Source organism: Emericellopsis cladophorae (assembly GCF_022114955.1).
Source record: "Emericellopsis cladophorae strain MUM 19.33 chromosome Unknown NODE_24_length_302009_cov_114_244240, whole genome shotgun sequence".
NCBI classification, from domain to species: Eukaryota; Fungi; Ascomycota; class Sordariomycetes; order Hypocreales; family Bionectriaceae; genus Emericellopsis; species Emericellopsis cladophorae.
The window spans coordinates 63,275-77,604 of NW_026250949.1; the positions used below are offsets into that span (position 1 = coordinate 63,275).

At 54.7% G+C, this 14,330-nt stretch overlaps 6 protein-coding genes across 6 annotated transcripts; 1 reads left to right on the top strand and 5 right to left on the bottom strand.

The window, feature by feature from the left end:
- Positions 1-1,101: 1,101 nt before the first annotated feature.
- Positions 1,102-2,197, bottom strand: J7T54_002490 (Cyclin-like protein; the record flags this gene model as incomplete). The annotated part of the gene is made up of 2 exons (XM_051506644.1): positions 1,102-1,320; positions 1,379-2,197. The coding sequence occupies 2 exons, from the start codon at positions 2,195-2,197 to the stop codon at positions 1,102-1,104; spliced, it is 1,038 nt and encodes a 345-aa protein (XP_051361990.1).
- A 603-nt stretch (positions 2,198-2,800) lies between these two features.
- Positions 2,801-4,198, bottom strand: J7T54_002491 (uncharacterized protein; the record flags this gene model as incomplete). The annotated part of the gene is made up of 3 exons (XM_051506645.1): positions 2,801-3,676; positions 3,728-4,014; positions 4,072-4,198. The coding sequence occupies 3 exons, from the start codon at positions 4,196-4,198 to the stop codon at positions 2,801-2,803; spliced, it is 1,290 nt and encodes a 429-aa protein (XP_051361991.1).
- A 1,682-nt stretch (positions 4,199-5,880) lies between these two features.
- On the bottom strand, positions 5,881-7,335 carry J7T54_002492 (oxidoreductase; the record flags this gene model as incomplete). The annotated part of the gene is made up of 3 exons (XM_051506646.1): positions 5,881-6,070; positions 6,125-6,694; positions 6,743-7,335. 3 exons carry the CDS (start codon positions 7,333-7,335, stop codon positions 5,881-5,883), a joined length of 1,353 nt encoding a protein of 450 aa, XP_051361992.1.
- Positions 7,336-8,161: 826 nt separating this feature from the next.
- On the bottom strand, positions 8,162-8,553 carry J7T54_002493 (uncharacterized protein; the record flags this gene model as incomplete). Its single annotated transcript, XM_051506647.1, has 2 exons — positions 8,162-8,304; positions 8,415-8,553. The coding sequence occupies 2 exons, from the start codon at positions 8,551-8,553 to the stop codon at positions 8,162-8,164; spliced, it is 282 nt and encodes a 93-aa protein (XP_051361993.1).
- Positions 8,554-9,140: 587 nt separating this feature from the next.
- Positions 9,141-10,580, bottom strand: J7T54_002494 (uncharacterized protein; the record flags this gene model as incomplete). The annotated part of the gene is made up of 1 exon (XM_051506648.1): positions 9,141-10,580. The coding sequence occupies one exon, from the start codon at positions 10,578-10,580 to the stop codon at positions 9,141-9,143; it is 1,440 nt and encodes a 479-aa protein (XP_051361994.1).
- Positions 10,581-11,381: 801 nt separating this feature from the next.
- On the top strand, positions 11,382-12,807 carry J7T54_002495 (AP-2 complex subunit mu-like protein; the record flags this gene model as incomplete). Its single annotated transcript, XM_051506650.1, has 3 exons — positions 11,382-11,718; positions 11,779-12,715; positions 12,801-12,807. The coding sequence occupies 3 exons, from the start codon at positions 11,382-11,384 to the stop codon at positions 12,805-12,807; spliced, it is 1,281 nt and encodes a 426-aa protein (XP_051361995.1).
- Positions 12,808-14,330: the final 1,523 nt, after the last annotated feature.

The window sequence follows — 14,330 nt, forward strand, 5'->3', positions numbered from 1 at the left end:
GGAGGCCGCGGCAAACTCGAGGTCCGTGGTTGACTTGTCGTATCGCCAGTCGCATTTGCATTCAGGACCCTAAGACGACATCTACAGCGCCATTGCGACCAGCAAGTTGGGCTCAAAGACACGCGCGCTGTCCACGATTGTGACCCGGGCAGAGGCACATATGAGGTCATAGGGCCTCGTTTGCCGGCCTGGCCATGGCGAAAAGTCACTGGGGGTAAGATGCCAGGAGATTCTTCGATGAAATGATTCAGCAAATGCCTGACGAGTCTGTATGATTGAGGAGGGCGGGCTACTGCGTCGCCTTCAAGGGTCACACTGTGCAAGATACTTGACGAATCCTCCCGTTAAGTTTGGCGACGTCAAGTCACCTTCGCGCCATCCACAAAAGTTTCATGGGCTCAATGTCGGTGCTCGCAGTCGCCATAGCAACGAAATCTGTCCCCTTGATGCTCACAAAGTCAAAGATACCGAGTTCACTCGATGATCAGGCTTCATCCCCGGATATTGCCTAGGTGAAGAGACTGTGTCATGGCAGGGGGTTCGTTGTTGCCGCCAGTCGTCCAAAGCTGGGCGCTCGTCTTGGGCCTAATGGTTTCAGGAGCACGAGCAGACAAGGACTGATGCTCTAGAGAGGGAAGGGGTGACTTGGCTACCTCCGTGTCAGCGCATCAGTTCCGGATTCAGCTTGCAAAGAACCAACGAGGTCGACTCAGGTGCACTGTCTCCCAGCTGGATGATTCCATTGACCAGAGGAGACTGTGAGATTTCAAGATAATACCTTTTATTTTGCATAAGGCAACAACATTGCTCTCGCCATGGTGTTGTGTTGTGGCAGAGCTGTATGGCTCGGCTGGTCGACAACGTTAAGCGTCACCATCAACTCCGAGGTTCAAGACTTGAGTTTCTAGCAGAGTCAGCCCTGCAATGGATCTGGCTTCGCAAGAGCGCGTTGGTAGCTGTCCGTGACGAGCTGTATCTCTGTTCAAGAACAAGAGCTGGCGGAGGTATCGGCCGAAGCTCTCGCGTTGCGTCTCCAAAGTCGTGTTCGTCTGTCAACAAGCCAGCGCTCGGCGGTTCGCGAGGTGGCCAATCTGAGTCGACTCAGAGGGCCGGTCCAAAAGGATCTTCAACCGCGTCGACTTTTCTGCGCTTGGTATCGCGCGCACTGCCGCCGCCACCAAACACATCATCGTCCGCCATATTGGCGTCTTTCTTTTCCTTGTTCAGAGCTTCTTCGCGCTTCGACCTCTGGTACGCAACGAGATCGAGTCGAGCGGGATCCCGGCATTTCTGAAGCTTTCGACGCAGAGGCTTCATTGGCTACCCATCGCATCAGTTCACCGCGTTGATGGACAGACAGCAGTATGCCAACACTTACTGTAATCCAGAATTCAGTGAGCCTACTCGGGGGCTCCTCCTCGAGCATGGCCCGGCAATTGGCAATCGCACCCATTATCCTGTCCCGCATTTGCGCATGGGCAGCAGTAGCCGTATCATCTCCGCTGCCGCTCCCCGGTATGAGCATGTCCGCAAACCCTGCGTCTACCATCTGCAGCGCGGCCATCATGATCTGACTCGGTGTGTAGTGGAAGTAAACATCCGTCATCAACGGACTGAATTTGAGGATCTCCCGCGTCCGTACGTGTGCTTGGCGAATCCGCTCTTCTTCGTGGGGCGCTTGCCGCCTGAGTTCCAAGATAGCGCCCTCCAGCGCGCGGAAAGGATGGTGCACGTCGAAGCAGAACCGCATGCCCTGGCAGAGTAAGAACTCGCCCGCCAGGATCTGCTCGGCTGTCGTGCCCTGCAGCTTACTGCTGAGCTCACCCAAGGACATGTGGTGGTTGTCGGCTTTGCATGCGAAGAACAGTGACGTCTTGAGGAGCTCGGTCGGCGCGTAGGTCATGACAGAGTTGGTGACGTAGAATCGGCGGAAAAAGATGGCCGCGGTCGCTCGAATTTCGGTTGGGATCCCGAGAAATTCGCCCGCGCGGAGGAGCTCCACGGTCGCCCATTGTACCAGTCGCAGCTCCTCCTCTGCTGTAACGAAGTCGGGTGCGGGATCGGCGGGTAGATGTGGTGCGATCTGTTGCTTTGCGAGCGCGTTGGTGCTTGCGCGAAGCTCCTGTAGACGAGCAGGGCTGTACGACCAGACGCGGTATTGGCTTGACGAACGGTATCTGGCATCTTCGGTGGCCATGGCAGCTTGGGCGCTCTTGTGTAGGAGCAAGAAGTGAATCGAGGTTCGAGGCGATTCTCTGTTGCGCTCTGCTAAAGTGAAGCTGGTTGTATCGAACGCTGCACAGTGACAGATAGGACACAGTTATCGCACGGTTTAAACTAGAAAGACACTGTGGCTCAATAGTTACATATTTGTACGGTGGGCTACCCTATGCCAATGTCCGAGCTGCTCCGCTCCGTATGTAGAAGGTGCATAATAATTCATCAAGTCACAAACATATGCCCCGTCTGTTTAACCCTAGAAATTAATCATGTAGCGCAGCACATGTGAAGTCGCTGTCCAGTTCCGCAATCAACCAGTTTGAGTCTTGCCATGCGTGCAGATACAGAATTGCTGACAATGACCGAACATCGAGTTCCGCTATCATGTACGTATTTCTTTCTTCACAAATACAAAATGCTGTGACATCAAAAGACCGCTGTTTCCATGTAGGGAGAAAATAACAGTCATACGTTATTCAAGGATAATTGAACCCGGTATCAAACAACACACAGAGAAACAAACCTCCCAGCTATGGCAACAAGCTGAGAAACACCTCAACGCCATGTCCAGCCTTCATTTTCAGTACTTCAAGTTCTCTCTCCTTGCAGGGACGGGAGGGGCCGGCTTCTTGGCCCGGTTGACGGGGGGAGGAGGAGGCGGGGCCTTCTTAACCCCATTCAATGCCAAAGCCCCAGTGCTTCGGTTGAGGCTACCATAGCTTGTGGCTGGGCTCAAGCTACGTTCGCCGTAGTCTGGACTCCCGCTGCCACTGGCGGTGGACGCATCATCACCAAAAACATCATCAGCCCTGCCCCCGTAAGACGCGCCATCTGTGCGCACACGAGTCAACGGCAGAGGAGGAGCGCTAGATCGTGGTACCGGCCGTGGGTCAGCAGTCAAAGCTCTCGACATGTTAGGTCGGGGCGGCTGAGGAGGGGCGGGTGCTGAGCCACGAATACCGCCAGAGGAGATATTACGCAGGCGAGGAGGCATAGTTGGCGCTTGCTCCGATTCGAGCTCGGGCTCTTCGTAAACGGCACTGGACCTTGATTCTTGCCAGGAGCGGGCGGTGTTTGAACGACTCCTGACAGCCGGGCGGAGAGTATTTGTACGAGGAGGCGATGGTTTTTGGACACGGGGAGGCGCTCTTGCCCCAGCACCGGCCCCTCCAGCAGATACGTCGATCGTCTCTCTTGCGCGCCGGAGTTCCTCAACGCAGCGTTCATGGAATTCGAGTTCGGCCTCGAGCAGGTCGTTGAGAGCGAGGACACTGTCGGCTTCGGCTTCCTTGATGTCCTGCATGCGCTGGAAGACATCCTCGCTTGACTCTTCGAATTTGGCTTTGTTGTTCCTGACCTCTTCCTCGATCCGGAAGTCGTCGCGACGGGCTTTGTTGAGCTTCGCAGTGCTGGCATCGTAGGCAAGCCGTCGGTTCTCCAGCTTTTTGCGGGCAGCCTGCGCAAATTAGTATTGTCGAAGATAAAGTGGGGTGGTTTATTCGCATACCTGATACTCTTTCATCATGGCAACACTGCTCTCGAGGCTTTCGCCCCAGGTATTGTTGACCTGTTCGTGGAAGACCTCTTGATAGCCAGCGACACGCTCGTGGGCCTGGCCTATTGCGACAAAGCTGTTGCCAAGCTCCGATTCGGCGCCGTATTCTTCACCATGAGCGGCCATTGTGCGTCCAAAGAGGCCCATAGGACTTGCACGCTCGCGATCCTCGAGCGCATCGCAGCGGCGACTGATCCAGCGGGTGTACGAACTGACTCCTTTCTGAAGACGCTCAATGCCTGCGAGGACAATTAGCTCCATCTCCCAGTATCTGAGCCCCCTTTGATGGTACCAACCTTGCTGGCGAATGGCCATGTCGGCCTCCAGAGACTTGAAGTCCTCGGGCTGGGCTGTGCGCGCCTCGCCGCCCATCTTCTCACCCGCCCATTGAAAGGCCCGGTCGAACTTCTTGGTCAAATGCATTCTGTTGGCTGGTTGGGCAAGAGCGAGTGTCCTAGTCCAAGCGTTGGCAGCAACGATACTCTTGAGGCTGCCGGCAGCGACAAGATGGAAAGATCAATGTAACAAAGGCGTAACGTGTTGGTTGATCAGCTGGTGGATCGCCAGAGGGAAGAGCGCAAGCGAGCGACAGCGTAAAGACAGCTATAACCCGCGAGATTTGTACAAACAATCTTGAACGACTGAGGGGGTTGGGTGGAAGAGAAAGATAATAAAGCAGAAAAGCACTCGGGACGTGGAGGTTGTTGAATGCGATGTCCAGGGTCGGTCTGTACAGATTGCAAGGTACCCTGCCATGGCTGGGGATGGGGTGGCGCCGAGACAGGAATGACTGGCCGGGCCCTGGAGGGACCTGCCCTGGCGCCGGGACAACAGCGGGCTCAGGCGGCATAACGCCCCGAAGATTGGGGAAGGTGCGGTTCAGCGGACGTTGAATGGAGGACGAGAGGTCTCGAATGCCTGCATCATGCAAAGCCCTCACGCTTGCGGCGGCTTGCATGCACGGGCTATCCGCGACCAACGGTTCACCCACAGTCGATGCGACTCGACGCTCCAGTCGATGTGTGGCCCTGGGCTCAGTCCCTCCGCGCTTCTTTCGCTCTTGTCGCAGCACCAGGCTAATTTTTCTTCTCTTGCTTTCTGGTCTGCTCTGTGGCAAGCAGAACACCAGTCATTGTCTCTCGCCTCAAACAAGCGCACATCCTCTGCGACCCTGCCCCTGGATCGACACGATCTCGGCCAGCGTTCCAACCAAGTTCCAGATGTCGCTGGCGCTCAAAATAGTCTGGCGATAAAATTTGGGGGGGCATCTCCACCGTCACGTTCTAGTGGCTGTCCAGCCTGTGGCTAGCTTACTTGAGGCGCCGAGTCGGCTCCTAACGTCAGGATTCTGACACAAACCGGTTCCGTTGTTCGCCAATCGTGTCCCCACGACGCTTGGAATTCGACACGAAGCACGTTGGCTTACTGCGCCTTCCATTATCATGCCATGGCAGTCAATCCGGACACGACTGGAGTCGATGACGAACTGGCTTCAACACAATTACGCTTTAAAAACGCGTGGCTGCGTCAAATAGTGCGATTCTTACAAGGACTCCAACCTCCCCTCCCTTCCCTGAAGTTCTGAACCCTTTATCAAGCGGCACGCCACCTAAATGGACTTCCCCGCCTCGCCCATACTTTGCCTTCTCATTCAACCGTCTTCATTAGTATCCCTGAAAGAGGCGATTGGCCAAGTGGGTCGTTCGCCATCCCAGGATCAACTGCTCCTCTCGCCTGATAGTAGCATATTTGCCGCTCAAAAACGTTCGATTCTGCCGACCTCTCATGTACGCCTGGGTGCTGCCAAATTGTAGCCGATGGGACCCTTTGGTCCGTTCCTCCCAGATTTGGCAAATCTTGCCCGGCATCGTTACGGGTGCTGGTGGGGATGTACCCTCATCAACCGTGAACACCATCTTTGACACATTGGATCTTTTGTAGGCTATTACGCACCAACCTGCATAACACCAGTACATCGACTCTTGCTCAACAAAAGACCATGTCCATCTTCTAGTGTATCATTATTTGGTTTCTAACAGACGCTGTATATCTATCGGCTGATCTAACCTACTCGCCGAGGAGGACCAGCACTTTTATTAACCCGTTTATGCTGCGGCATAAGGAGTGCCATACGGTTCGAGCTGGACTCCGTCGATGTCCACGAACCCGTACTTGGACTGGTCTGCGTTGTCTGCCATACCCTCGGCCCATTTGTTCATCGACTCGTTGAACTGTTGCAGGTGATCCTCACGGCTGAGGTCGAGCGGCTGCTTGTCCTTTCCAACAAGTTTTATCCTATACATAGGTCAGCATTGTCCCACACAATCGAGACTGGTCATTTGAACGTACTGTGTGCCAGCAGCCACATTTGTGAGACCAAAGTTCTGCTCGTCGATGAGCGCATCAACAGCGCTCGCTGCCTCTCCGGTGATGAGCTTGTGAGGGAGATCAAATTCATTGCAAACAGGTCGTGCGAGGCCAACGCCGTCCACGGTCTTGAGGGCGTCGATCATGGCCTTGGCCGAGCGCAAGCCTCCAGTGACATACGACCTGGTCTGCTTCAGCTCGGGAATGATCTGCTCGGCAAAGTCGAGGAAGAAGGCTTCGCGCTTCTTTGTCGAGTCGCGCTTGTGCTGGAAGGCGAGAGACTGGTACGTGCCGCCAGACAGCTCCACAAAGTCGAAGCGATGCTGCTCAAGTAGACCGCACAGAACCTTGCAGTCTTCGGGCGAGAAGCCGCCTTCTTGGAACTCGACGCTGTTCACCTTGATGCCGACGATGAAGGCCGGGTCGGTTACACGTTGACGGACAGCATCCGCAATCTCGATGATAATTCTGGCGCGGTTCTCCACTGAACCGCCATACTTGTCGGTCCTCTTGTTTGTCGTTGATGACAAGAACTGGGCCAAAAGATAACCACTGTCAAAAATTAGCTGCGCTCACTTGATCCGTGCGCGAAATACTTACTGGGCGCCGTGAAGCTGGATACCGTCGTATCCGGCCTTGTAGCAGTACTCCGCAGCGTGGGCAAATCCCTCGATCACGTCTTTGAAGTCCTTGTCCTCCATAGCCCTGGGCTTGGCAAACTTCATGCCCATAATATCACCTTCGAGCTGGACATCGCTTGCGGAAATGGGGTGTGGCTGAATGGTGTCGGTAACTTGCCGTCCTGGGTGGCTGACCTGGGCAACTACCAAGCTCCCGTGTGCTTTTGATGCAGTTGCCAAGTCCTTGAAGGCCTCAAACCTCTCACCGGAAAAGGGGGCATCGCGAGGGATGATGGGGTTGCCAGCAGCCTCCAGGTGGTCATACTCGAACATGACGTTGCCGGTCAGGATGACGCCAAAGTCACCCTCGCCCCAGCGTTTGTACACATTGACGAGCTCTTTTGAAGGAACACCGCGCGCCTCGAGTTTCTTGGGATCCCAAGAGGACAGTCGCTCTGTCATGGCGGCCTTGAGCAAACGGTTCTTGGCCGTCTTGCCGCTGAAGGCGAAGGGGAGGGGTTGACCTAGGGGGCTGGGATCAACTGGCTCAGCTTCTTGACGCTTGGGTGTCATCTTTGTGACTGGTGTAGTGTTATTATGAGAAAGGTGAATAATGGTTTCACGGTTAAGGTCTCGTCTATGTGTCAGATAAAGCTGGCGAAGTCCCTGGGCTCGGCCGGCCTCTTATATATGGGGTCCACGGCAGTCCATTGCGATCTTGCATCATGGTGGCCCGGCGTGGATTTGTAACGGATGAGCTCATACCCACCCGCCTGCTCTTATTAGAATCGTGCAGAATCCCGACTGAATCAGTAGCGAAGAAAACCACTGCCGTTGCCCCACAGGATTCGGGGCTTCACCACTTGCATAGCCATACCCAGGTTATGTGGTGGACGTGGTTCGGACTTCGGAGCGGTGTCGTCACACGCGGCTTGGCCCGTTCACTAATACCAATCCTGACTGAGAAATTCGCACCATGGCGTAGTTGCTCACTTATAATTGCCTGATAAGATTTCTCGATCTAAGGATAGCCCGAGGTACTTGGGGAACACGTCTGGACTCTGATGCAATTCAAGGCTTTCGTGTACGCTCTCGAGAGTCCCGCGCCCGTCGGCATGTATACGTAACGCATGCATAACGACGTGTGTGCACTGATTGGTAATACATGTGAAGTCTCCAATTCCACGTCTGCATGAAAGCGTATACGTGTTGATCTTTGGGCGGAGTGACGGAGTCAGGGCCTCTCCCCGGAGTCTCGGTCTCAGCACTGGTCCACATTGACAACTGCCACATTCCGGATCCATGTCTCCAGAGTCCGAACTCAAAAGCTGGTACCAAGCAATCAGAACAGCAACTAATTAATTGATTGATAATAAAATACTCCTCAGAAAGACGCGCCCTACTTCATAGCAATGACCCACAGAAACGTCTCCTCCTTGTCTCCTTCCACCTTGCTACTCTCCAGAGAGAATCCAGCCTCCTTCAACACCTTGAGAGTCCCCTCCACCCCCATTCCGCTCCAGAACATGCAGTCCTTCTTATCTAACCATTTCTCCATCACATGGTCCGTATCCTCCATGGCGAAGTTCGTCAAAAGGCATCCCCCGGCCTTAAGCCAGCCGGCAAACGCTGGACCATGGTCGCCTGCTCACTGGCGGGAAGGTGAATCAAGCTATACAGCGCCCCGACGGCCGTCTGCGAGTCGTCCGGAACACTCAGCTGCATCATGTCTCCCGGTGAGAAGGACACGCGCGAGGCGTAGGCTTTCAGGTTCTCCTCGGCCAGAGACATCTGTTGTCGTGGAGAGGTCGCTGGCTACAACGGATAGCTGGTCATTGCTGAACAAGAGATGGGGTAGCACGGGCAAGCCAGTCCCGCATCCTAGTTCCACGACGGACACCGCGTGCTCTGACTTTTACAGCGAGGAGACATGATTTTTGAGCTTTTCCAGGTACTCAAGACGGCGCGGTGAGTGCTTCTCAGTCCACTTGTTGTAGGTCACTGCGACGCCATCATAGAGGCTTTGAGGCGCTCTTTGATGCCTCCTGATGTTTCAGTGTTACTGGCCATTGCGGCGACGTGTGCTTGCCTGAAAGAATCGAGTGAGTGATGTTGTCAGATGATTATCGTAGAAGCCAGAGCATCATTCTTATGTAGTCAACGCGGGGCGCCTCGCTGCGGATGTCGGTTCCCCAAAATTCAGTCCCAATTCGGCCTGAAGTGGCTCAATTTTGCTCTGACGATAATTATCTGGTTCAAGACATTACGATTTAGTATAGTGTTGTAGGTGGTGCTATAATACACACGGGCTTGGTGTTTCCCACGCGCCAACGCTTTGTATCCAAAATACACGATGCTGAAAAGTGTGAAGGTTTCCCTCAATACATGTCAGCAGAGCGAAAGACAACCTCGGATCGATTCTCCAGGACGCCTTCCCAGAGTCGCTGCCCGTCAAACTCTGGCGCGTGCAATAGCACGCCAATCTCCTGACTCGTCCACCAACTGGCCCGGTCCACGTTGCCGGATCCGAAGATAACAAACTCCTCATCGACCATGGTCATCTTGAAATGGCTGAGCACAGGCTCGTCGTCCTCCTTCTGTCGTAAACTGAGCGGCTTGTAGTACAGAATGTCCAGCCTGCCGACACCAAGCGCGGGCGCCTCGGGGTCGTTGAGCATTGGTTTTGAGTTGACCAGTGCTTTGTACTTTTTGATAAAGCGATCGAGGCACCACGCAGTCGTCGTGCCCGCTGTGACCAGCTGCTCCATCACCATCATGCTCCTGCTGGTGCGGATGTGAACGTCGACGCCCCTGGCGAGACTTGCCAACAGAGCCTCCATGAGCGGCCACGACGTGACATTCGGCGTCACAATATTGATCTGCCGCTGCGCATTCTCGATGAGCGTCAACAGTGCCGCATTGAGAGGTGTGATTGGAGGGTTGGATTGGCTCAGAAAAGGGAAGAGGCTGAAGCGAGGATTTCGGTGATGCGAAGACGGCAGGAGAATCGTGGGTGTGGCCTCTGTGGCCGGAAACTTTAGAGACTGAGTGGCCGACATGTCGAGCCCTCCGGAATGCAGCGAAGCTCGTTTGTTACGCAGTGGTTGCAAGGTACCGGAGGAGTATCGTCTGTTCCCTACCGACAATAGCTCTGTGGCACCGTGGGCACCCCATGTCTGATCATGAAATCTCATGAGCTGCCCGACGACTTCGCCCTCGAGTTCGATACAACCCTCGAACCATCTCTCCCAGCTGACATTGCAGCTGGGCACCCAACATCTCGCGCCGTCCACGATGAGGTACTTGGGGTGCATGACGCTGAAAGGCGTAAAGAAGAGACTCTTCACTGTCAACTCGATCGTGCCCATTTTCAAGGCCGTCTCGCTGGGCAGGCCCATCTTTTCCCACTCGCGGGGCGGTACCACATGGCCATTGAGTGAAGAGGTGTGGAAGAGTTTCTGAAAAAGACCGCTGGATGAGAATCCGATTGTGATTTTGAGGGGCTTCTGCCCAGGCGTGTCGGCTCGCGCGCTGGCGAGCTTTAGGAGCGTCTCTCTGAAGGAACTGAGGGTCGGTGATTCCGCCCAGTAGCAGGTGACAAAGTGAATGGAGTGCTGCGCATTGAGTATCGCCGGCAGCAGTGCGCGTGTGAAGATACTCAGCCCGGTCCCGACGTAGAGTGCCCTGGGTACGCTCGTGGTGATGAGCGTCTCAGGGTTCGCAATATGGTAGTTAGGGAAGTCGTTGAGCTGGTCATCGCGGTGCGCGCGGAGTCGGTCAGTCCAAGGACCGACAAATGACTCGGGAAAGCCTGACATGGTAAGGAAGAAACGTCCGCGAGCGCGGTGATGCTGGACACGAGGAAAGGAGCGACGAAGTGTGTGACCACGCTGGGTGAAGCAAATATTGCTATCCGTGTCTCACGGTGGTAATGACTCGGCTGCAGGCAGGTGATAGATAGCGCTTGCGCTTGAACGGCAATATAAGTAATTATGGACGCGCCACTATGGCTTTTATTAGCCTGGCGCATGAGCCACACCAACGTGCTCGTGGTTGCTCAATGACGGCGGTACGGTACAAGAGTAATTAATAGGTAGTATTAGAAGAAGCGACCGCAGTCCTGGCAGCGTCGTTTTCAAGTTATTCAGCTACAAGAAATGGGCGGCACAATTTCGCAGGCGAAGTAACCAATAGGTCGTCACGAAGGCGCGTATGCGCGCTGCGGACATCCCGAACTAGCTGCAAAGCGCTTTGCAAATTTCAACCAATGCTTCTATAGCCAGATTGCAATGGGCTTGGATTCACAATGGCAGAACCCGACAAATGTGAAGACGAACAAGCGCCTGTTCACCGTCTGAGCCTTGTCGAGTACTTGCGCCTTCGTTGCCCGTCGTGTCCCCTGAAATGCAGATCCACTTAATGTTGGTGGCAGCTCCCGCTCCCCACCACTACGGACCTGGCTGGCCTGGCCACCACAACCACCACCACCACCACCACCACGACTTGGTGCTCTCTCCTGGCGAACGAAAGCCTTCGACTCCTCGCCTGGCAGATCGCATGCGCATTCCATCCGCGAAGCAGCATCCGAGCCAGCCGCGCGCGCAGTGGTCACCGTCACCATGTTGTCAGGCGTCCTCATCTTCAATCAAAAGGGTGAGAACCTCATCTTCCGCGCCTTTCGCAACGACTGCCGCCCCCGTCTCGCCGACGTCTTCCGCATCCAGGTCATCTCGAATGCCCAGGTCCGCTCTCCCATTCTGACTCTCGGAAGCACGACTTTTAGCCATGTCAAGCACGAGAACATCTACCTGGTGGCCATCACCAAGAGCAACGCCAATGCCGCGCTCGTCTTCGAGTTCCTGTACCGGCTGATCCAGCTCGGCCGGGGATATTTTGGCAAATTCGACGAGGAGGCCGTAAAGAACAATTTTGTTCTCGTCTACGAACTGCTCGACGGTGCGTCCCAGGAAGCTGTGTTTGTCTGCAAAGCCCTGTATACTAACTAACCTGACCTAGAAATCATCGACTTCGGCTATCCCCAGAACACCGAGACCGACACGCTCAAGATGTACATCACGACCGAAGGCGTCAAGTCCGAGTCGCGACCCGAGAACACGTCTAGGATCACAATGCAAGCCACTGGCGCCCTGTCTTGGCGAAAGGCAGACGTCAAGTATCGCAAGAACGAGGCCTTTGTTGACGTTATCGAGGATATCAACCTCCTCATGTCGGCGACGGGTGCCGTCCTTCGTGCCGACGTCAACGGTCAGATCATCATGCGCGCGTACCTGTCCGGCACCCCCGAGTGCAAATTCGGCCTCAACGACCGCCTCTTGCTCGACAACGACGGCCTTCACACCCTCCCAAGTGGCAACCGCATGGGCACCAAGGCAACAAAAGCAGCGGCTGGTAGTGTCACGCTAGAAGATTGCCAGTTCCACCAGTGTGTCAAGCTTGGCAAGTTTGACAGCGACCGCATCATCAGCTTCGTCCCGCCCGATGGTGAATTCGAGCTCATGCGCTATCGCGCCACCGAGAATGTCAACCTCCCCTTCAAAGTCCACGCCATCGTTAACGAAGTTGGCCGGTCCAAGGTCGAGTACAGCATCGGTGTCAAGGCCAACTTTGGTCCCAAGCTCTTCGCGACCAACGTCGTCATCAAGATCCCGACGCCCCTGAACACGGCGAAGATCACGGAGCGCTGTACCCAGGGCAAGGCAAAGTACGAGCCTTCGGAGAACGTCATTGTCTGGAAGATTAGCCGCTTCACCGGCCAGAGCGAGTTTGTCCTCAGCGCCGAGGCTATACTCACCAGCATGACCAACCAACGCACGTGGAGTCGCCCACCTCTGAGCATGAACTTTAGCCTGCTCATGTTTACCAGTTCAGGGCTCTTGGTACGGTACCTCAAAGTCTTTGAGAAGAGCAATTACTCAAGCGTGAAATGGGTACGGTATATGACAAGGGCTGGGTCGTATGAAATTAGGTGAGTGGCCCATCCACTGTCTTCGAGGGCAACCTGCTAACGTAGCACGCAGATTCTGATGCAATTTCCTCGAATAAAGTGAACATGGCTGTAGGGAGCATGTCTGGCGTTTATGGATATCACGAGCATTCTATTGGACGGCACTTTTGGCGTTTTCAATTTTACCGCCATGACTGATCTTTTGTCCTGGCCGCCCTCGCCTGTTGGCGAGGCTGGTCGGCATGGCGTCGACTGGTTTCCAGAAGCAGGCCTGCGCATTGGGCAGTCCGTATGTCGTCGGATTTGGTGTTCGCAACTGAGCCCGCGTCATTCCTGTTGCGTTTGGGGCGTCGGATACGACCCTTTATGCCGATTGTATGTGTCAGCGAAACATGCGTTGAAGTCCCATTGTGAAAAGGACGGGGCCAGAAACCATGTTTAGCTTGGTCATGCAGGCTTGTGTCGGGACACGCGAGGTCATCCGCTGTTTTGGTTTTGGCCTAGTGGATATGGGTTTGGCGTGTCGCCAACCAAAGCATGGTACTGGGAAAAGATTATCTCCCGGAAGCCCGATTGTGTTCGTGCCATGTGGTCAATGGCCACAACGCGGTGGTGCATGCGGCCGAATTGACGACCGCAGAGGAGAGAAGGTGGTTTGTTGGGTGTCTCCTAACCCCCATGGATGCGGTGCCAGATATGCGCCAGAACCGTTCTTGGCGACTAGTCGTCGGTCCAACATATTCTCCAACAAGACTGTGCATAGACAGCTCCCATGGAAGAGCGGACTCGCCAAGGAGCAGCATGGTACGTGGCAATGAACGGGGCAGATGAACTTTTAAAGGGTCTTTACAGAACAACAATCTAAGCGTTCATATCCAAAGGCGCACACATCAGAAGTCCTCGTCGGCCTCTCAAGGCTGAAGCACCATCGGCGGTGAGCGTAAGTGAGTGTGCAACGTGATCGACGATACTCCACACAGTCCTAGATGAAGAATTCACAACTAGAACAATGAATTGAGTATTACCGTGAAGCGTCCCGCAGGTCACGTCAGGCAGTGTCATTATACAGTTATCCATTTCGCAAGATGATTTACTAGATTCGTGATATCGCGGGAAGGAGCCTGGGGTCTGAACTAGGGGGTTTGTCTGTTGTCTGTCTCACTGGCCGGTATTAGATTGCTGTGCTGCACCTGTGATCGCCCGACGACACAGTCGCACCGTGCGACGCCCGGCGGACGCACGACCTTTCGTTTGTAGAATATCAAAGCTGGGGAATTCTCTCGTGGCTGATATCCACTCATCAGCACAGATAGAAGTCAATTATCACGACACAGGCAATCAAAGACGACGACTCGCCGTCAATGCAAGAGAGCACACAGTCTGTCTTTCTTCTCTCTTAGACTGTGTGTTTCAGGTTCTTAAGGTAAATTGGCCCACAATCTCGCCAATGAGGCTGGAGCCACGAGGCCCAACCATGCTGTTGCGCACTGTGCCTTAGCCCGACACTTGCCACGCGAATGGCGCGCCCCAACCACACAGCAGGTCTTGCTGTCCATCCATCGCCTGTCCCCTGAAAGTGCGCCTCAGTATCTGTACCAGAATG